This window comes from Adiantum capillus-veneris, chromosome 3, assembly GCF_014529385.1.
Source record: "Adiantum capillus-veneris isolate H3 chromosome 3, ASM1452938v2, whole genome shotgun sequence".
Taxonomy (NCBI): domain Eukaryota; kingdom Viridiplantae; phylum Streptophyta; class Polypodiopsida; order Polypodiales; family Pteridaceae; genus Adiantum; species Adiantum capillus-veneris.
Window position 1 is genome coordinate 57337570 of NC_140933.1, and position 21755 is coordinate 57359324.

At 45.7% G+C, this 21755-nt stretch overlaps 1 protein-coding gene across 8 annotated transcripts in view; it reads left to right on the forward strand.

The window, feature by feature from the left end:
* Positions 1-21755, forward strand: part of LOC147460966 (protein CELLULOSE SYNTHASE INTERACTIVE 1-like) — an 81036-nt gene that overhangs the window by 39083 nt on the left and 20198 nt on the right. For all 8 annotated transcript variants that reach the window (XR_015187555.1, XR_015187556.1, XR_015187557.1 and 5 more), the window contains exons 5-6: positions 18647-19107; positions 19201-19317. Coding sequence is in view for 4 of the 8 variants with exons in the window: in XM_086508629.1 (XP_086364755.1) it covers positions 18647-19107; positions 19201-19317 (578 nt within the window). In the remaining 4 variants the exon portion in view is untranslated. The remainder of the gene's footprint in view (positions 1-18646; positions 19108-19200; positions 19318-21755) is intronic.

A 21755-nucleotide genomic window follows, 5' to 3' on the forward strand; every position in this document is an offset into this window, starting at 1 on the left:
CTCATCCACATACATCCAAAGAGAGTCGGAGATAGGGGGCATCCCTGCTTCACTCCAATAGTGGAGTGGACCATGTCAGACATTCCCTCAATTGTGCGTACCCGCCCCATCACTGTCCTGTATAAAGCCAGAATACCCCATATCATCTCTATAGGCACACCCATGTCTTGTAGTCTGCGTATAAGTCTGGCTCTCGGCACTGTGTCAAAGGCTTTGCGGAAATCCACAAAGCTACAGTAGATCCTCTTGCCATGGTGTCTACCCTCCTCAATAATAGCTCTAAGTGTTAGAATCTAGTCAAGAGTGGAGAAACCTCTCCTGAATCCTGCTTGCCCTGGTGCTCGTATGCCCTCTCGCTCTACCCATCTACTTAGCAGCCAGCTCCTGCTCAAGAACGAATGCATACAGCCTAGCCAATGTGTGACCAACCATGATGGTGCGATAATTCTCGGGAATCATGGGATCTTCTGACTTGAAAATAGGCACAATCATAGACATACTCCAAGTCTCAGGAAAGCCTTCATACATGGCTCGATTAAACATCATAGCAAGTGTAACTAAGTCAGACTTTGTAAATAATTAATTTATTTACGAGAAAAGAATTATCTAATTAGTTGTGTGCACATCAGAATAGATTTAGCAGTTCTGGGGCCTCAGGTGTGCCCAAGTTTGGGTCAATGCACCTCAGGGAGACCCTAGCAGAAAATACCCTGAAGCCCTAGCGATTGGGAAATCGGGTCTTCAATGAAGGGGTAGATAGTAGCCTCAGATTTCAGGCTCAGAAAATTACGCGCGCTAGTGCAAGCACAGGAATGAGATGGGGTCCTTAGACTATTAACCCTAAGGCTTGATTATTTTACGGCCTTAGGATAAGTTAGTTAAAAGTATTCTTAAGTGATTTTGCACTGGACCAAATGGCCGGACAAGTGCGAACAGGTAATGCCAGAGCATTGTTGGTACGGCAATGCGCTAGGGAGCAGATAAAGTTTTCATTTGTTGCATCTATGTGTGTAGTTGTGCACTTAAAATTGCACATTTCATTAACTAGCCTAGGATTTTTAAAGACAAAAGTTGAATGGTTTTTAAATTTTAAAGTAAGTGTGCCACTTGGCACACTTTCCCATGCAATCTCTCTCTCCCTCTCTCTCTCTCCCTCTCTTCATGCTAGCGCCCCCTCTTCTGGGAGGCTATAAGAGAGCAGCCCCTCCCCCTCTTGCCAGGTTGGCAGTGCACTACCCCCCCAAGTTGACCATCCTCTACGCAGTGAAGCTCTCCATTGAAGCTTGAGAGCAGCACCTTGTGGTGTATGTGGAGCCTCTGAGCACCCATCACCTAGAACAAGGCCTCTCATGGTTGCTTGCAGCTTTGGGAGAAGTTTCATCGCGTAAAGTAGTAGAAAACTCTCTTTCTCCCTTGTCTAGCTGCTGAAAATTCCCTGTTTTCAGCCCCTAATCACTTGTATTAGGGTGAATTTCAGCAAAGTCTTAATAGAATCTCATTCCCCACTACCTACTCTACACATACACCAAGTTTGGAGCATTTCCATCGCGAAAAGGACCTCCATTTTGGCATTGGAACGCGCTCAGGTAACAATTTCTGGTTATATGCAGAAAATTACAGCAAGCGTGTGTGTGTGTGTGTTGCATGTTTTTGTGGTTGGTTAATTGCAGGAATGATTACGCCCAAAGTGGCATAGTTAGCGGAAGATAGACCCTCATTCGTGAGAGCTTCTGATGAGTTTGGTGGAAGGTAGACTCTCCCCTACGAGAGCTTCCCAAAATCTCGCAGAAGAGGATAGATCCTCTCAGTAGTGAGAGAGCAGTTCTTCTACTCTCTAAGTCAGAAGCAGAAAAAGGACAAGAAAGAATAGAGGACGGGTTTTCGCCCCGTTCCTGTGCTTGTAAAGATTCTCCCTTAGTAATAAAGATATTCTCTTTATGGGGGGGGGGACCAGCCCATCTTCTGGTCCCCAATGAAGTGTCAAGCTTTCTCTCTCTCTAATTCTCTTGAGTATTTGAAGTGCAATTAAACGTCAGTTTACGCTTTCGTATTTTTGTGACAGCAAGAAGCTCTGCAAGCATGTCTCTAGCATGGATGAAGTGCTTTGCTACCAGACCATCATGATCATGTGCTCTCCTTGTCTTCATCCTGTCAATGGCTTTCCTTACCATCTCGGCATTAAAGAAAGTACATGTCTCCGGGCATGTCTCTAGTGGGTTCGGCAAAGGTGGTTGCCCTGATGCTGTGTAGAGGGATGTGGCATATTCCCCCCACGTCTCTATGGAGGTGACGGCTGGTGGTGGTGAATGCTCATGGAATAGCCTCAATGCTTTCGCCTGAGTCTTGACTCATAAATAGCTGATACAGATCCCACCCTAGCTGAGATAGATAAGCCCTTTTCTTTTGCTGCACTAGGCGGCGAAAGATAATCCGTGACTGTCTAGAGAGAGAAACGAAACAAAATGGAATGTATATTAACGCCTTCGAAAGGCCAAAATGACCTATGAGACCAAAAAGTTGAATCTGAAGCTGATTTGGAATTGAGACGAGATATGGGGGGGGGGAGGGGTGGGGGTGTTTGGTGGGTTCAAATGAAATCTCTCATCGGTCACTGTCGAATCTCATCAACCTTCTCCATGGTTAGTACTCTTGTTGGGTGTCTTGCATGTCGAGCTAGAGTGATTTGTATCTTCTGGTGCAGCCTTCGTCGATGGTGGCAGACCCCCCGAGGTCGCGAGTGTCTGGATCTGCCTAGCCTAGTGGCTCGATCAAGCAATGTACCTCTAGTGTGGGTGGGCTCTGAGATCTGCTGTGATGACTGCTCCTCTGGCTCTCCCCTGGCTGGTGTAAAGAAATCTGTGATTCGTCTCTGAAACTGTCTTACCACTGAAGTCCTCAGCAAGCTCTCCCTAAGTCTATGCAGCTCTAGCAGGAACAATCCGAGACATCTCTGATCCTCGTATCTCATGACTCTAGAAAATGGTCCGAAACCTTCTCTGAACAGGCAGTGGAAGCGGCCGCATATCTCATAGTACGCTGGGCAATGACATGTGTAGTGCAGCCCTGTCTCTGGCTCTAAGTTACATAGGTGATGTATCCTGGCCCCTGTTGGCACCCCTCGAAATCGGCCAGTCTCGATCTGGAGCTGATGTGAGGATGTGCATATCTGCCCAATAGTGCATCGTATCCCATGAGATAAGTGTGTATCCATGTATGCAGGTCTAGTCACAAAACCGTCCTCCGTGAGTTGGAGAAGATGCTCTCTGTAGAAGGCCATCTTCGTGCCCAACTCGTGTGTCGGCTGTATCAATGTGCTCTTGGTATCTAGCTGAATCAGATCCTGGCGTATGAGTATGGTGATCTCTGTCTGTGAGAGACGGGGAGGGTGCATCCGGGAGTATTGAAACGGAGGCAATCTATCCATGTTGAAACCATGTTGTCATCTGTCCATACCAACATGCTGTATCGCCTTGTAGCGCTAGTTATCGAGATGACTCTAGGGCAAGCCGAGCGTATCTGTCCCTAGGGAGATCCCATAAACCGTGTATAAAGGATACTGACCACGAGGGGAGGGGCTGGCTAGCTCGGCTCGAATAATCTCATGCGGCATTGAGGCCTTAGCCCGAATCATCCGAGCGATCATAGAAACCAGAGGCCTCTCCATACATCTCCATCCATCTGTGTTGCCAGATTTCCCATGATGGTCTGTTGAGGGTCCCCATACCTGAACCCATAGAGCATAGCTGAAGTCACTAGAGTGTCAAAAAGCCAGAGCTTTGTTCGCGGTTCCCGAAACTGAACCTGCAAACACATCCTCTCGAGTCCTCCCAAGGCTGCATACGCTCTCATAAGTCTAGTCTTTGATCCTCTCCTCAGTGTAAACACCGGTCCACCGAAGACTACCCCAAGATAAGTATATGCATCTGTGTACTCCACAGTCTCCTGGCCATACGTAAATGTGGGTGCTGACCTCTTGACCCAGTGTGGTGTGGTGTTAAACACCATAACCTTGGTTTTCCCCAGGTTGACAGACAATTTACTATCACGAGCAAATGTATGCAAAGCATCTAAATGATGCTGCATCCCCTTTGGAGAGTCAGAAATCAACACTATCATCATCATATAGTAACAACGGAATCCATGCCCCTGCTAGCTAAGCCCCTCTGTCTCCCTGACGCTCTACATAGTCTGAAAACTCATCCACATACATCCCAAAAAGAGTCAGAGATAGGGGGCATCCTTGCATCACTCCAATAGTGGAGTGGACCATGTCAGACATTCCCTCACTAGTGTGTACCCGCCCCATCACCGGCCTGTATAAAGCCAGAATACCACATATCAGCTCTGTAGGCACACCCATGTTCTATAGTCTGCGTATAAGTCTGGCTCTCGGCACTGTGTCAAAAGCTTGCGCAAAGCCACAAATCTACAATAGATCCTCTTGCCGTGGTGTCTACCCTCCTCAATAATAGCTCTAGTGTCGGAATCTGGTCAAGAGTGGAGAAACTCTCGTGAATCCTGCTTGCCCCGGTGCTCGTATGCCCTCTCGCTTTGCCCATGTACTCAGCTCCTGCTCAAGAACGGATGCATACAACCTAGCTAATGTGTGACCAACCATGATGGTGCGATAATTCTCGGGAATCATGGGATCTCCTGACTTGAAAATAGGCACAATCGTAGACATACTCCAAGTCTCAGGAAAGCCTTCATACATGGCTCGATTAAACATCATAGCAAGGAGCTCTGCAAGCATATCTCTGGCATGGATGAAGTGTTCTGCTACTAGACCATCATGATCATGTGCTCTCCTTGTCTTCATCTTGTCAATGGCTTTCCTTACCCTCTCGGCCCTAAAGAAAGAACATGTCTCCGGGCATGTCTCTAGTGGGTCCAGCAAAGGTGGTTGCCCTGATGCTGTATAGAGAGATGTGGCATATTCCCCCCCATGTTTCTGTGGAGGTGACCGCTGGTGGTGGTGAATGCTCGTGGCAATAGCCTCCTGTAAGGTGCAGCGGAATGAATGTTGTATTTTTCTCAAGATTAGTGATCTTTATTTGCTCAAGGTTCCTTTTAGTTCTTAGGGAAGGAGAGAGCCTTCCGTCTTTATGGAGAGTGCTATGATCACGAACAAAGTGAGTGGATATTGTGCGTGCAAGTGAATGAGACTGAGAGAAGGAGAGAAAAGAGATACAATACCCGAGAGGTTGTAAAACCCTCCTCGGAAGGCCCCACTCTCGTCGGCAAGAGTGGTCTAAGTTCTAACTTTGATTGCACAAAGGTGTACAATGATGATGCATGGACTGATGCAAATGGGGGCTATGTCGATGACGACGATGATGACTTTAGGGCTGAATTTGGTCCTCTTCTATCTGCTGTGCACAAAGGGGGAAATGCTGAGAATCTGGAAGATTTTGGGCTGTTTTTGTACGGCTGAAAATCCCTGTTTTACTGTTGTTTCGATGGCTGAAATTCTCTGATTTGCAGAGGCTCCTACTGATGACAAAACGCTGAGGTTCTGGCCAAGGTCATGCTGCGTTTTTGTGTTAATGTCGAGGGCTGAAAAAACGCTGCCTTACGGCAGGGCTGCAGGTGCGTTTTTGTGGCTGATATCGGTGGGAATCTGCAAGGATGGATAGCGTTAGTAAAACGCTGATGCTGCTGCCGGTAGAGGGTAAAAACGCCAGGAAAGAGGGTACTTGGATGGCGATGGGCTGACACTGGGAAAACGCCAAGGGAGGGAGAGAGGCTAGCGATGAGAAAAACGCTGGCTTGATGGTGGAGTGGTCTCGCCAAGGGGCTTGGGGAGGGTCTTGTTGAGAAAGGGAGGGAACACCTGTTGCTTCGGGAAGCCTGCTCTGCTCCTTCCTCATCTGCCCTCTTGTGCTAACTTGGGTTTGCTTATATATTAACTTACCCAATTTGCCCTACTGAGTTTCCAACAAAAGTCACTTAATAAATAAGTGAAAAACGTTAAAAATAGGGAAAAATGGGTAAAGTCACTTGACAAATCCCCAAACTGACTCTGATGGAATCTGATGGAAGTGCTTATGCTTATGCAGTGTGCAACCAGAGGATATGCATCTATGCTAAGTGACTGGGCATGCACGGTCTACGAATAGACTCACAAAAGTGCCAGATCACTGCTAATCTAAACTGACTTGACTGACGGGAACCCTGTTATGGTGTAGCTTGTCCATGGACACATAGGGTTGGGATGTGTCACGTGACATCCCCTCCTTTTCAAAGTGAGGTCGCCAATAGCATCCGGAATCCTGGAAGGGACTCTTCGTCGGCTCACTCTGATGTGTGGGTCGTGCGGTACTTGAACTTCAAAGTTCATAAAGGTTTGCAACGCTTGCTTCTTTGGGCCACGCGGAAAGCGACACAAAGTCTTCTGTGGCTCCTTCGATGCTTCAACTTCGTCTAGAGCCCTGCTTCTTCCATCTTCAAGAATCTCCATGGCTGAAAATTCCTGAAACCATTTCCAACACAAAACCATGAACATACGCAAATTCATGTAAAGTGAGTGGAAAAAATCTTGTCTTCGCTAAAGACTGTGTATGCAATGTAGATGAACATAGAGACGGAGTGAGAACCCGTTCAACAAACACATGCAAACAATGAAATCAAATCTTTCTCTTTTGATCTAGAGCAATCAACTGTGGCAAAACACAATGGAAATGCCCACGCTTGGTGCTCATACTTTCATGTGCTCTTTCTACAACTGTGTCATTCCAAGGAAGAGACATGGAATGTGACTTCCTTACATGCATACTGTTCAGCTTTTCATGAAAAATCCGCATACATTCGTGCTCATCCATGAGAGAAACGTGCTCAATATACAATATGTCATGCCTAATAAAAGGGATCACATAACGATGCTGACTAAAATACAGGAAACGATCACGAATGAAACATTCGAACAATGCGTGCGTATCAATCATGTGGACACATAATACTTCCTGTGAGGGTTCTTTGGACCTAGGCTCGAGAGCCAAGATCGCTTCTTCTTGAATGATCGAATCGTACTATGGGGGGTTCTATGGACCTCGACTCGAGAGCCAAGATTGGATCTTCGTGATTGATCGAATCTACAACGAGGTTAGCTTCGCTAGGAAAAGCATCCACTAACACATCATCCTTGTGAACAATCACATCATCTTCATGCAATTCATCATACTTTTCTTTTTCATCCAAATCATCATGCAAATCATTATCATTCAAATCATCATGCTTCTCATAATCATGCAAATCCTGTGTGTCATGCTGTGGAGAAAAAGAGATTGAGAGAATCTTCTTATCCCGAATCCTTTCAATCTTGTCTTGCATATTAGCAATGAGAGATGGAGAAGGAGCAATGTCCTCTCCATGAAAGATAGTAGGAGAATCACTTTTGGCATTGAGAGTTAAAAGTGTTAGCCTCAAAATCAATCAATGAGAGTGTTAGTCTCATGAAACCATCGAATGCCCAAAATCATATCACATCCTGAGAGAGGAGAAACAACAAATCTTCTAGTGAAGGCAGTTTGTTGAATTGCAAACAACACATCAAGGCACTCCTCCGTGATGAGAGTGTCCATATCGGGACGAAAGCCAGAGACCTTGATAGGAGATCTCGGACTAACTTCGAAGCGGGCTCTCTCAACAAGAGAGGAACTGATCACATCATGCATACTACCTGGGTCAAACAATATGACAAAACGGTGCCCCGACGTACGACCATAACATTTAATGAGAGATTCATCAATGGGAGGGTCCTCAGAAACTTGGGGCACACTCGTGTTATCATTCATTGCATTGATAGAGGAAGTGGGTGCTGTGGGTTCTTTAGATTCATTCGATTCAAGCTTAGGATATGTTCTTTTTATGTGACCCTTAATGTGACAATGAAAACAACGACCTTCCTTAGAGTAAGTGCTTTGTTCTTCCGAAGTGATGTATCCTCTTACAATTCCTTGTGCTACCTTTTCATCTGTAGTAAGCTTAGGTTTAGCAATTGTGTTAGCCTTACCCTTAGATTCATTGGAAGAATTCTTTGATGAGAGACTGTTGGAAGATTGGTTAGAAGAGTTACCATTCTTACTGTTCTTACCGTTTTGAGGGTTCTGAGAAGTCTGCGAGGTACTTGTGGAAGTCTTGTTCTCCTTAGGCTTTCCCTTGTTGTGCTTCATCTCTTGGGCGAGAGCAATTGCTGCCGCCTTGTTGAGATCCACGGGGTCAAAGACTTCAACATCAAACTTGATGTATTCGTCTAACCCAAAGAGAAAAGCCTCTTTGCGCTCATCATCTGATTTGCGTAATTGAGTGCCTAGCTGCAAAACACGGTTAGAAAAAGACATGACTGGCATACCATGTTGCTTGAGATTACGCCAATCCTCTTTCAATCGTGCAAGGTACTGAGGTGGCATAAACCGCGCCTTGAGCTTGTCTTGGAAATCAGCCCAATCAAAGGAAAGGGACGTGAATCCGTCGGCTGCCTCTAGGTGCGCGGCTAGCTGTGCCTCTTGCCATGCGTGGTACCAATTGATGGCATCACTGGCAAGGTACATAGCTGCCGTTAAAACTTTGCTATTTCCTGTCTTCTTAGTTGTCGCAAAATAAGCATTAAATTGATGCAACCAAGAATGAATAACTGTAGCATCCATCTTACCGTCATACTTACTGAAAGTCAACTTCTCTGTGACCGGATGGTTGGAATTCGCATCGTGGCTTGCGCCACTTGATGAACTTCCACGATCTTTGGGTGGTTCGGTCTTCGAGGCTAAAACGTGGGAAATAAATTCTTGAGTGCGTAGCTCCCTTTGAGCTTCACGCTCGGCGTCTCTTTCTGCTTTTCGTTCATTTCGTTCATCGCGCTCGTGTTCGAAAGCAAGACGATTGGTTTCTTGTTGTGCCAACGCAACGCGATTAGCTTCCAAAGTGACGCGAGTCGCTTCTTGTTGTGCCAGCATCATGTCCATCATTGACTTGACCATTATCTCCATAGGAGTTAGAACAACTCGTGGCGTAGATGGCGAAGGGGGAGGGTTGGAAAAATCTCCTGGTGGGGAGAATCCTTCGTCGCCTCTCTCATGCTCATCACTTGTATGCGAAATATCCATTCCACTTTGGGTGACGACCATGCACTAGGATCTTTGGTTCTTAAGTTCACGAGGAACTTGGGTTCTTGAGGGTCTTGGTTCTTGGGTTCTTGAGGATCTTGAGGTTCTTGAGGTGTTCTTTCGCTTGCAAATCGCGTTGGAGAAGGATCTTCTCTTCACCCGAGTTCTACTCTTTTCTGGCACCCCTTGGCGGCCTTGCGCTCACACCAAGGTTGCTTTTTTCGACCTCACGTCAATTGGCCAGCCGCTAAGTGCACGGTCCGCTCTCAATGAGTGAAAAGAGACACAAGGGGAGGTTGGACAAGCCCTTCTTTCTTGGGATTCCTGTCACTCTTCAACAAAACACGATTAGGAATCGACACGCCCAAGTAAACTTGGGTTCGTGCGACCGCAACAAGCAAAAAAAATTCTTGTGGTTCTTTCCTTGAGTAATGCAGAACACTTCCAAAGCTCTGATACCAATGTAAGGTGCAGCGGAATGAATGTTGTATTTTTCTCAAGATTAGTGATCTTTATTTGCTCAAGGTTCCTTTTAGTTCTTAGGGAAGGAGAGAGCCTTCCGTCTTTATGGAGAGTGCTATGATCACGAACAAAGTGAGTGGATATTGTGCGTGCAAGTGAATGAGACTGAGAGAAGGAGAGAAAAGAGATACGACACCCGAGAGGTTGTAAAACCCTCCTCGGAAGGTCCCACTCTCGTCGGCGAGAGTGGTCTAAGTTCTAACTTTGATTGCACAAAGGTGTACAATGATGATGCATGGACTGATGCAAATGGGGGCTATGTCGATGACGACGATGATGACTTTAGGGCTGAATTTGGTCCTCTTCTATCTGCTGTCCACAAAGGGGGAAATGCTGAGAATCTGGAAGATTTTGGGCTGTTTTTGTACGGCTGAAAATCCCTGTTTTACTGTTGTTTCGATGGCTGAAATTCTCTGATTTGCAGAGGCTCCTACTGATGACAAAACGCTGAGGTTCTGGCCAAGGTCATGCTGTGTTTTTGTGTTAATGTCGAGGGCTGAAAAAACGCTGCCTTACGGCAGGGCTGCAGGTGCGTTTTTGTGGCTGATATCGGTGGGAATCTGCAAGGATGGATAGCGTTAGTAAAACGCTGATGCTGCTGCCGGTAGAGGGTAAAAACGCCAGGAAAGAGGGTACTTGGATGGCGATGGGCTGAAATTGGGAAAACGCCAAGGGAGGGAGAGGGGCTAGCGATGAGAAAAACGCTGGCTTGATGGTGGAGTGGTCTCGCCAAGGGGCTTGGGGAGGGTCTTGTTGAGAAAGGGAGGGAACACCTGTTGCTTCGGGAAGCCTGCTCTGCTCCTTCCTCATCTGCCCTCTTGTGCTAACTTGGGTTTGCTTATATATTAACTTACCCAATTTGCCCTACTGAGTTTCCAACAAAAGTCACTTAATAAATAAGTGAAAAACGTTAAAAATAGGGAAAAATGGGATAAAGTCACTTGACAAATCCCCAAACTGACTCTGATGGAATCTGATGGAAGTGCTTATGCTTATGCAGTGTGCAACCAGAGGATATGCATCTATGCTAAGTGACTGGGCATGCACGGTCTACGAATAGACTCACAAAAGTGCCAGATCACTGCTAATCTAAACTGACTTGACTGACGGGAACCCTGTTATGGTGTAGCTTGTCCACGAACACATAGGGTTGGGATGTGTCACGTGACACCTCCATGCTTCGCCTGAGTCTTGACTCATAAATAGCCGATACAGATCCCGCTCTAGCTGAGATAGTTAAGCCCTTTTCTTTCGTCGCACTAGGTGGCGAAAGATAATCTGTGACTGTCTATGTGTGGTAATACCTATGAGCACTTCCCTCTGTAATTTGATCCTTGTCTCTCTACACTCCTCATCATACCAACTATTCTGGGGCATGCTCCCAGATCGTCTCCGTGTAGGCTGGCTGTGGGGGTATGCCTCTGTTGCTGCATCATGGAGCGTCTCTGTCAGTATCTGAGTGAGTTCAGCTAGTGGCCGTCCTGGCTCCTGAGTGCATAGCTGCCTGTATATCTCATCCATATACACAAAATCCGTCTCCCTCATGAAGTTATACCGAGTGTGCGTGGTGGCCTCTCCTAATGGAGCTGTGCTGAACTGAAACGTTAGGGTGAAAGACAAGATAGCATGATCAATTGCTACTCCAACTGGCCTAGTGCCCACCATGAAATCCTGAAAAAATGGAACGAGACCTGGCTGGGCCATAACATAATCCACTGTGCTAGCACCATGTCCATGTGGAAAGCAAGTAAAATCTCTAGTTGTCGAAAATCTTTGTAGGCCATTCAAAATGGCCAATCTATGTGCAGTTCCCATATCTATCAAGTATCTGCCATACTTAGTGTACGCCTCATCTTGTGATAGTTTGGATAGGCCCATCTCTGTAACGTTGAGCTCCCTAAGCATCTCCCCGGAAGTATCATAAAATATTGTTTGGTGATGGGTAGTCCTAGCATTGAAGTCCCCTAGTATGATAATGTCACCATCCTTGGAAAACTCCCATATGTTATTATCCAGAATAGCAAAGGGGGACTGTGTGATGCATATGCTGACGTACTAGGAGGAAAGTAACAGATAGCAATGTAGAGGTATTTGCCCGTCTCTGCCGTGAGCCTCACCCACATGTACCTAGCTTGTTCATCCTTGTGCTATATATATCAATGGCTGCAACTCCTCCCCGAATAGAACTGCCACTCCCCCTGAGCCTCGTCCTTGATGTTCCGATCTGGTCTCTTGTCTGCAGGTTGTCTCCCATCTATATCCATTCACTTGTGGCATGGATTGCCCAGGGGCTTGATGCGTCTCAGAGTACAAAATGATGTCTCTCCTTCTGAAAGTATCCTCAAAGGCACCTACATCAAGACGTAGTGACCCATTACATTTCCAGGTTGCCATCTTTAGTGTAGTCCCATAGGTCTCGCACCGTCAAGCGGAGCGTCGCTCCAATATCACCACCCTTCCATCCCTGTAAAAAGCAATCTTCCCTTTCTCCCTTGCTGCTCTAATTTCCGGCATTACTTCTTGCATATGAGCAATCTGCTAGAGGGTGAGGTCATCTCCAAGAAAGATGCCAGTCTTCTTTAGAGTCGGTCTCTTCTTCAAGAAGTCCTTCACTTCCATGGAGGGAAAACGGAGGATGAGTACCTTTTCTTTCGAGGTTTCTCCGTTGCTCCCACTTTTAATTGCCCACTCTCCAACCCCTCGTATGTGTTTGCTCGTTAACCCCCACCAGAGTCATGAGTTCTTTCACCTCTTCATCCACGTTATCTTGGTCTCTGAGGCCACATATCCTTATGTGTAAGGCCCGCACTTGGATATCCACTTGGGGGGGAGAAGAATCACCTGGGTATCCACTTTTTTTTTCCCCTCTCTCTCTACGCGCGCAAGTTTTCTCTCTCTACACTGCAGTTTTCTCTCTCTCTCTCTCTCTCTGTGTGTGTGTGTGTGTGTGTGTGTGTGTGTGTGTGTGTGCGCGCGCGCCTGCGCGCTTCAATCCACCTGTGCACCAGCCCGCCATGGGCGTTGCCTCCCTGCCATGACCACCTGACAGCTACTGCCTCTCTCTCTCTCTCTCTCTCTCTCTCTCTCTCTCTCAGACACCCATGTACTTGTGTGTGGCTATTGCATGACTCTATGCAATCATCGCACATTAACCAAAGGATATCAAGAAGCGGTGGAACAGTGAGCTCATCACCTATCAAAACAATGCCGAAGGACACGAGCCCCACGCCCCCCAAGGAATCAAGGGACATGACAATTACATGTACTACCCAGGACATATGGGGACTGCTACTGTCTATCCAGGAACAGGTACGACAACAGAATTAGGTGATTTCACGTCAAAGTGACGACATCAAAGCCCTGACACTGCGCAACCAAGAGCTGGATCATACCATTTAATTACAAGCTCTAAAGCTTCAGCAACAAGAAGACACCATGAAAACGTTGCAATCCTAAGTGCTGGAACAAGGAAATGACATAACACATGTCACCAATAATGTAATCGATGCACCGGAGGGGTCTCCTCCATCTTGGGCACAAATAGTAAAACAAGAGAAGACTATGGGGCACATGGCAGAAGAAATGTATACGCATGAGGATCCTACTGAGTACAAGGAACGGGAGAAAAGATCCCGAAACATTGTGATACGAGGCATGCCAGAACCTGAGGGGGAAACAATCATGTCATTGAACGTAGATGTTACCACCTTGTTAGCAGAAAAGCTTGACATGCAAGATGTAGGAGTATATGGGGCACATAGAGTGGGCTAGAAGAAGACTGATGCTCATCGGGCAGTTGTATGCACAATGTTGGATGCTCGTAAAAGGAACATAATTTTGGAAACTGCACGCTAATACTTGAAAGGCACTTAGTACTATGTAAGTGAAGATAGAACACCGGCACAACAGGCAGCAAGAAGGAAAGCATATGAGGAACGCCTCAAGGAGAAAAAACCGACATCACCATCTAAGGATGCATAGGGGCACGCGACCCATGGGATCACGACCATACAGGTTACGAGTTGGAATTGTAGAGGTTTCCCATGGCATAAGTGAGAAGGGTTGGTAGATATTCTACCACAAGCTGACATAGTCTTTCTATTGGAAACATGGGAATAAAACACATGCAGGCTGCCGGACATTAGTGGGTACATCAAGCACTCAGTATGGTGGACTGGTACCAAAATGCGAGGACAAGGAGGTATAGCTCGTAAAAGGAACATAATTTTGGAAACTGCACGCTAATACTTGAAAGGCACTTAGTACTATGTAAGTGAAGATAGAACATCGGCACAACAGGCAGCAAGAAGGAAAGCATATGAGGAACGCCTCAAGGAGAAAAAACCGACATCACCATCTAAGGATGCATAGGGGCACGCGACCCATGGGATCACGACCATACAGGTTACGAGTTGGAATTGTAGAGGTTTCCCATGGCATAAGGGAGAAGGGTTGGTAGATATTCTACCACAAGCTGACATAGTCTTTCTATTGGAAACATGGGAATAAAACACATGCAGGCTGCCGGACATTAGTGGGTACATCAAGCACTCAGTATGGTGGACTGGTACCAAAATGCGAGGACAAGGAGGTATAGCTGTAATATATAAGGAAGAGCTTCAAAAGATGGTTGATGTGTGCAAGGTTGACAAGCACAAACGCTATATATGGGGTTAAGGTTTGCTCATCAAAAGGATTGATCTTTATCGCAGGATGCTATATCCTGCATCGAGAGTCACCTTTTTATGACACAAACCAGCTACCTAAAAAGGATCCCTTTGCTGACCTATGTAGAGACATTGCAATGTATGCACGTGAGGGAGCAGTAGTCATTCTTGGGGATCTGAATGCCCGGATTGCAAACACACAGGTACAATTGACGGACCATTCACTGCACCCTGCGGATAAGAATGGAGAACTTATGCTTGGTCCTATGTGGGACAGATGTTCAAGTGATAACATCATGAATGCACAGGGGTCAGCTATGATAAGTATGATGAACTCAATGCAGCTTGTAGCCATGAATGGTGCGGATAAGTTAAGTTCATACACTCTGGATCATACACTTGTTACACGGCAAGACATGGGAGGAGTACAAATGATTATGCCTTGGTGAGATACGATGCATTGGACTTGGTCCACCGTTTTGAAGTGGGTAGCAGGTTACCGACCTCAGACCATACACCAATCCATATATGCCTACACATGCCAAGTATGCCTATTGTCAACATAATGAATACACCGAACTGGTCATACAAGATGCAACTCACGAAAAAAGAGGACTATGCTAGTCTCTTAGATAGCTTACTGTTTGACCGGAACATGCCTTGTGACATTGAAGAGACGTGGAAGATCTTCCAACATGCAATGGAGGAAGCGACAAGAACCATTATGGGCAAATATCAAAGTGGCAAACAGATTAGGAAGGGTTTACCTCATAATCCTTGGTTTGATGCAGAATGCAAGGAGGCGAAACGTAAGATGAGAGGCCTATCACAACACTCAAATGAATGGGAATGTGCTGCTAGAGAATACGATACACTCACGAGGAAAAAGAGACGCATGTATGAACTCTCAAAAGAACAACTAGACTTGAGCAGGTTCAAGAAAGAGCCAAAGAAAGCTTGGCGTAACATGAAGGGGAAGAAAGAGGACGTGATGGGAGATTTCAGCCCACACGAAATGTATGCTTATGTACAAACTCTGTATGCCCCGCCGGGGGCTCAAGAGGTGATATACACAGGGCCTCAGGCTGAATATCCAAAGCCCATCACCTTCCAGGCAATCATTAAAGGCCTCAAAAGCCTGGCGAATGGGAAAGCAGCTGACACATTACATCTTAACTCTGAAATGTTGAAATGGTCAGGTAGTGAGGCTAAGAAATGGATACACCATATGATGAATCAAGCAATCAACCAATACCTACCTCAAGATTGGCAAGAGAACTGGGTGAAAGTGCTCTTTAAAGGAGGTGACCTCAATTTGCTTACTAATTATCGCACTATCATGGTGAGCTCATGTATGGCAAAACTTTTTGGAAGCATTATCGAGAAAGATCTTAGCACATGGGCTGAAAATAACTGGAAACGCGCCATTGGACAAGCAGGATTTAGAGCCCGTCATAGCACGGTAGACCACGTGATGACACTCCGGGTCTCGATGGAAGAAGCCAGGCTAAAAGGCAAAACTCTGTATTGCTGTTTTGTGGACTTCAAGAAAGCGTTTGACACAGTACCTTGTCAAGGTCTATGGTCACGTAAGGAAACTCTAGGAGTTCCTATGCATATCAGGGCAGCCGTAGGGCGCCTATACCAAGAGGTCAGATGCAAACTCAAGACAAAAACAGGTTTCCTCACAAGAATTCAGGAGCACCATGGGAATTAAACAAGGATGCCCTTTGTCACCTACGCTTTTCGGACTATGCATAGACGAGCTTGATGATTTCATCAACGAGGCTATGAGAGAGGGGGGAGATCACCCTAGTATTGGCACTTTCACGCTTCTCCTCATATATGCCGATGATGTAGTTCTCCTTGCCTACAATGCCCTCATTCTACAGAGACTTCTGGATGTAGTACATGCATTTTGCAATGCAACGGGCGTGTCGGTCAATGTAGCCAAAACAAAGATTATGTCAGTCCACACATGTAGAAATGAGAATCAACCTATCATCACGTATGACGGGCAAACACTCCAAGCGGTTGAGAGTTTTAAGTACTTGGGCATCTATGTTCCCTCAAACCATGCATGGGGGAGTTGCGTGCAAAACAGAATTGATGCAGGACATGCAAAATACTATGAATTTGAGAACATGTGCAAGCAGAGTCGATGGGAAATTAAGTCTATGGCATTTGATGCATGTGTGGTCCAAACAATACTTTATGGTGTAGAGGTATGGGGGGGGGGGTATCCCCGCTAGCACTTGGAATGACATTGAAAAGATACAGAAGAAATTCCTATGTAGACACCCGGGGATCAAAACTACCACCCCATACTCAGTGATGCTTTTGGAGACAGGCAAGAGACCTTTGGAAGTGCAAGCCTTACAGAGAGTACACAGATACCTCATGAAAGTTAAGATGATGCCAGAGAGCCGTCTACCCCACAAGGCATGGCAAACCGGATGTAAGCCGCAAAAGAATTACAAGAGTAAGTTTCTCACATCTAGTCTTGTAGAAGACATACGGAAATGGTTCTCTAGATGGAATGTGGGAGACCATGTGGACATGCATATAGAGGAACACACCGAACATGAACATGGGCTGAATTTTGACATAAGCATACTTGAAGCCCTACACACCAGATGGAAGACAGCAGTACACAGGTCCAAATTTGAGTACTACAACAAGCACATCAATACACAATATTGGGAGACCTACAAGACTGGGGACACTCAGATGCATATAAAGACACCCATGTCCCACCAGGCAAGACGAGCCATTACTTTGGTGCGGACGCGATCACACATGCTCAAGATTGAAACGGGAGGGTGGCTGAATATTAAGGAAAATAGGAGGACATGCCCACAATGCAAGTTGAACAAAGTGGAAAGCGAGGCTCATGTCACCGTTGAGTGCCCAGCATACGCACACATCCGTGTTGAATTTCCACAACTCTTTCAAGGGAATGTCACCTTTGAGGAGCTTCTCTTTCGGATACACCCCTCCCCGGTAGCTTTAGGCATCTACTTTGCCAACATATTGGATCATCACACAACACTCACACACAAGAAAGCTACTAGCCCACTACCCCCTCTCACATGAGGGGAACATCTTGTAGACCTTTTGTGGTCCCATGGGTCATTTTGGCCCCCCGAGGACGTAAATACAACATCATCATCATCTCTCTCTCTCTCTCTCTCTCTCTCTCTCTACGTGGGCAGGTTTTCTCTCTCAACACTTTCTCTCTCTATGCTATTCATCTCTCTCTCTCTCTCTATTGGTCAGATTCGCACATCCTCACACCAGCTGGAGATTGAGACGGGTAGATTCAGAGGGATACCACCAGAGGCTAGGATATGTCAACTATGTGGTAGAGAGACAGAGACAGAGCTACACTACATATGCCATTGCACTGTGTATTATAAGATATGAGGGCGCTTCCATTGCTTATTCAGGGAGGGTTTTGGACCCCTAGATAGAGTCATGAGGTATCAGGACCAGAGATGCCTTGGCTTATATGTACTTGAGCTACACCGACATAGAGACAGTCTGTTGGGGAGACATGGAGTACGACAGTCGCAGAGACAGATCACAGATTTCTTTGGATCGAGGGAGCCAAGAGACCAACCACCAGCACAGAGTTGTACCCGCATTCATACCAGAGGCACCCTCATTGACAAGGCGATTGAGCTCGGGAGATCGAGACGACCACGACTGAGACACAGGAGCACACTACATCGACGGAGACTCCAGCAGGAGATCAGAGGCATTCTAGCACGACACCCAGATTGTCATTGAGGGCCTATTCTACATTTTCACATCTCACATTTCACACTTCATTTCAGTTTTCATTTTTACTTTCAGTACTTTTTGTACTTGTACTTCAGACATTGTATTAGATTCACCACTTTGTATCTGATGGTCTCCTAGGTCATTTTGGCCTTTTGAAGACGTTAATATATCATTTCATTTCATTTCATTTTCTCTCTCCACTTGGTTGGGGGTTGCAGGGAGAGCGCGAGGGACGGGGGGGAGCGCGAGGGGGGGGGGGCGCGAGAGCAGCAGCGGGAGTGAGAGCATGGGCAGCAGCGGGAGCAGGGACAGCGTGAGGGGGAGCGGGAGCAGGGGCAGCGTGAGCGGGGGCGGGAGCAGAAGCTAAGGCAGGGGCGTGGAGCAGCAGCAGCGGGAGCAGGGGGCCGAGAGAGGGAGAGAGAGAGGCTAGGCAAGGGCGCGAGCAGGGGCAGCGTGAGGGGGGGTGAGAGCAGGAGCTAAGGCAGGGGCGCGGAGCAGCAGCAGCAGAGAGAGAGAGAGAGAGAGAGAGAGAGAGAGAGAGAGGGTTAATTTCTTTCTTGTTTGATGTAGCTTCTCTAGAGAGGGAGTTTTGGGCTACGGGAACAGTCAATGAAGATATGCTGAAGGCAATTGAAATTCTCTTCTACAATTTCCCTCGGCTTAGAGGTACAGAGGCTGCAACATTGTGTATACCTCAGTTGGTTGGTGCACTCAAGGTTGGCACTGAGCTTGCCCAGGAAGCTGCACTCGATGCACTATTATTGTTACGGCAAGCATGGTCTTCAGCTGCCAATGCAACTGAAGTAGGCAAAACTCAATCTATGGCCATGGTGGATGCTATCCCTGTGCTGCAAATGTTAGTGAGATCAGGTCCAGAGCACTTCCAAGAAAAAGCAGAGGCTTTGCTGCAGTGTCTGCCAGGAAACTTGGTTGTTACAATTAAACGTGGTCATAATCTGAAACAGTCCATGGGAAGCACTAATGCTTTTTGCAAGCTTACACTAGGCAATGGGGCTCCAAGACAAACAAAGGTTGGTTTGTCCCTATTGCTTGTTTTCTCCTGAGATTATTTCATGTTGTCCTGTCAGGCTTGTTTGAAATGCTTGGGCTCCCTACTGTTACAGGTGATTTCCAGTAACAGCTCTCCAGAATGGAATCAGGACTTTGCTTGGGCATTTGATACTCCTCCGAAGGGTCAAAAGCTTCGCATATCCTGCAAAAGTAAAAATGCTTTTGGAAAGGTAATAGGAACTTTCATAAATTTGCAGCTTTTTTTTAAAATTTACGCTTTGAATCCTCTTGAACAGCATTTCGGTTTAGGATCAGGGAGTTGAATGCATAAATGGTAATGTCTTTCAGTTGTTTCCAGCCTTAAGGGAGGACTATCATAAACATATACTAAAGATACAACAGAAGACATTTGTGATATGCCATCTCAAGACTGATACACAATTGTTTTTGTAAACATGGCTTTTATGAGTGGTTCTGGAGGCCGTTAGGGTATCTATTTAATTGCAACTTTATAGTAGCTGCAAAGATGAGGAGGAAAGGAATTGGTCAGGCCTATTGCGAATGTGTAACCAGATAAGCCAGAATGTAACTGACTGTAAGGGGTCTGCTGTATGTATGAAGCAAATACACCAGATGAAAATGATTTCAATATCATGGTTACAATCAAGCACTGTAACTTGTGTCAGTGCTGCATATGCAGCATTTGCAACGATTTCCGCGTCATTCTCTTCTCAGTTTCAACCTGTGTAGGAAAAGCCAGCCATAGTACAAAACACCAGTAGCTTACACTCAGTTCAGCACCTTTATCCTTACATTAGATTGCCACTTCAGCAATTTTTCCTCTGAAATAATCTTAGAGGGGCTCATTCTTCTTATTGCAACTTTTCCTTGCTGTTTTTTGCAGATTCTATTTGACCTGTGACCCGCAGAACAAGTGTGCCAATCTTGTAGCATAGGTTTTTCTAATTCTAATGAGCCTCGAGGCAACAATAGTGTTGATAGCACTGCCAAAGACTGCGTCCACTGACTTGTAAATAATTTGTAGAGATGGGCGGGTTGGTTCTAGAATTTTCTAGATTTGCTCGTTTGGCTAGAGTACCTCCTGTGTACTGGGCTACTTGTGGAACATTTGTACCATGCTGAGATTGGAACATTTGGTTCAAGAATTTTCTAGACTTGCACGTTTTGCTAGAGTACCTCCCATGTGTTGGGCTACTAGTGGAACATTTATACCATGCTGAGATTGAGTTTATAGATGAGAGTGTACCAACAAAATACCTATCCAATTATGTGAGTTGATACTGTAATCTGTGGGTGACTATACACCTATGAGTAAAATGTGGGGGCTGCTATATGCTGAGCACTTGGAAGTTTTTGAGGAGCTACCACTTGTAATAACAAGCGCGGGCTGTCACAAAGTTCTGGCGTGGTAGTGTTGAACTGCTGATGTTGCAACCTGTACTGATGGCTTAGTTGCTGATATGGCAGGCTGAATAGAGGCAGTGATTACGTGGTAGGCCGTAGGGCAGCTGCTGATATGGCAGTTGCACGTGGATGCTTTTAAGGGGCAGCCATTACAGTTGTGCTTTTGTGCCCCTACATGGGCCGTTGTTTTAGCAGTCGATTTGTGGATTACTTTTAGCAAATCGGTGAAGTTTATGAGTGTGGCATTGTGCCAGTTGTAATCAGATTGTGAAAGTGGTCTCTCGGAGCAAGAGAAAAGTGTTACTCTATGTTGCTTGACAGTATATAATAAAGAAATACCGCTAGGGGCACCTAGTTCAGGGGTCTATCTGTGTTAGAAGGGAACTCCGCCAATGGTGGAGGAGTAGGTTGAGATAGAAGTCTCAAAGGAGGACACCAATGGCAATGATTAGTCTGCAGACAGTGATGATAAAAGGATTAAGGTTGAGAACTTCCTAGACTGAGAGGGGTTACAAGTTGAAGATAAGTAAATAATCATGATTATAGCTATAACGAAGAAGCGTTACGCTACTAATGGAATAATGAAAACCCTCTTGTTTACCATGTTATTATAGACTTAAAACTGACAGGAGGAGAACATAGAGCTTTGGAGGATGCTTTTGGAGCATTGTAAGCAGAGCCCAAGGTAGTTAGGTATGGATTTGATACATGCATTGCTCGTCACCCTCGGATAAGGTACGTAAGATACGCAATGTATTGAAAGAAAATCACATCCTTGGAAGTTTCCGTATGCCGTACGAATGCCCATATTGTACAGTCGTACAGTATACATTCGTACGACCGTATGAATGTATACTGTACTTATACAAATACAGTCCAACCCTTTTAAAAAAGCTATGTAGCTTGTACCTTGCCCTAGGTCATTTCAAATAAGTTTGTTAGGCCCTTCAACCTTGGACCTAGGTATAGTCCTAAGTCATGAGGTAATTTACAGATGTCTTTTATGGATTTAAAGAGGTTTCATTAAAAAAACCATATTTATCCAAACCATATGATATAATTCCAAATACATTGTATTTTCTTGTACGAAACTTTATCATACTTTACAGTATGACCGTACAATGACAACCCTGTTCTACATTGTTGATCAAAGATAAAAGTTCATATAAACAATGTACATTGAATAGATATTTTAAGTGAGGCTACAATGATGCATTTAAACTATAAAAGAGAACTTGAAAGT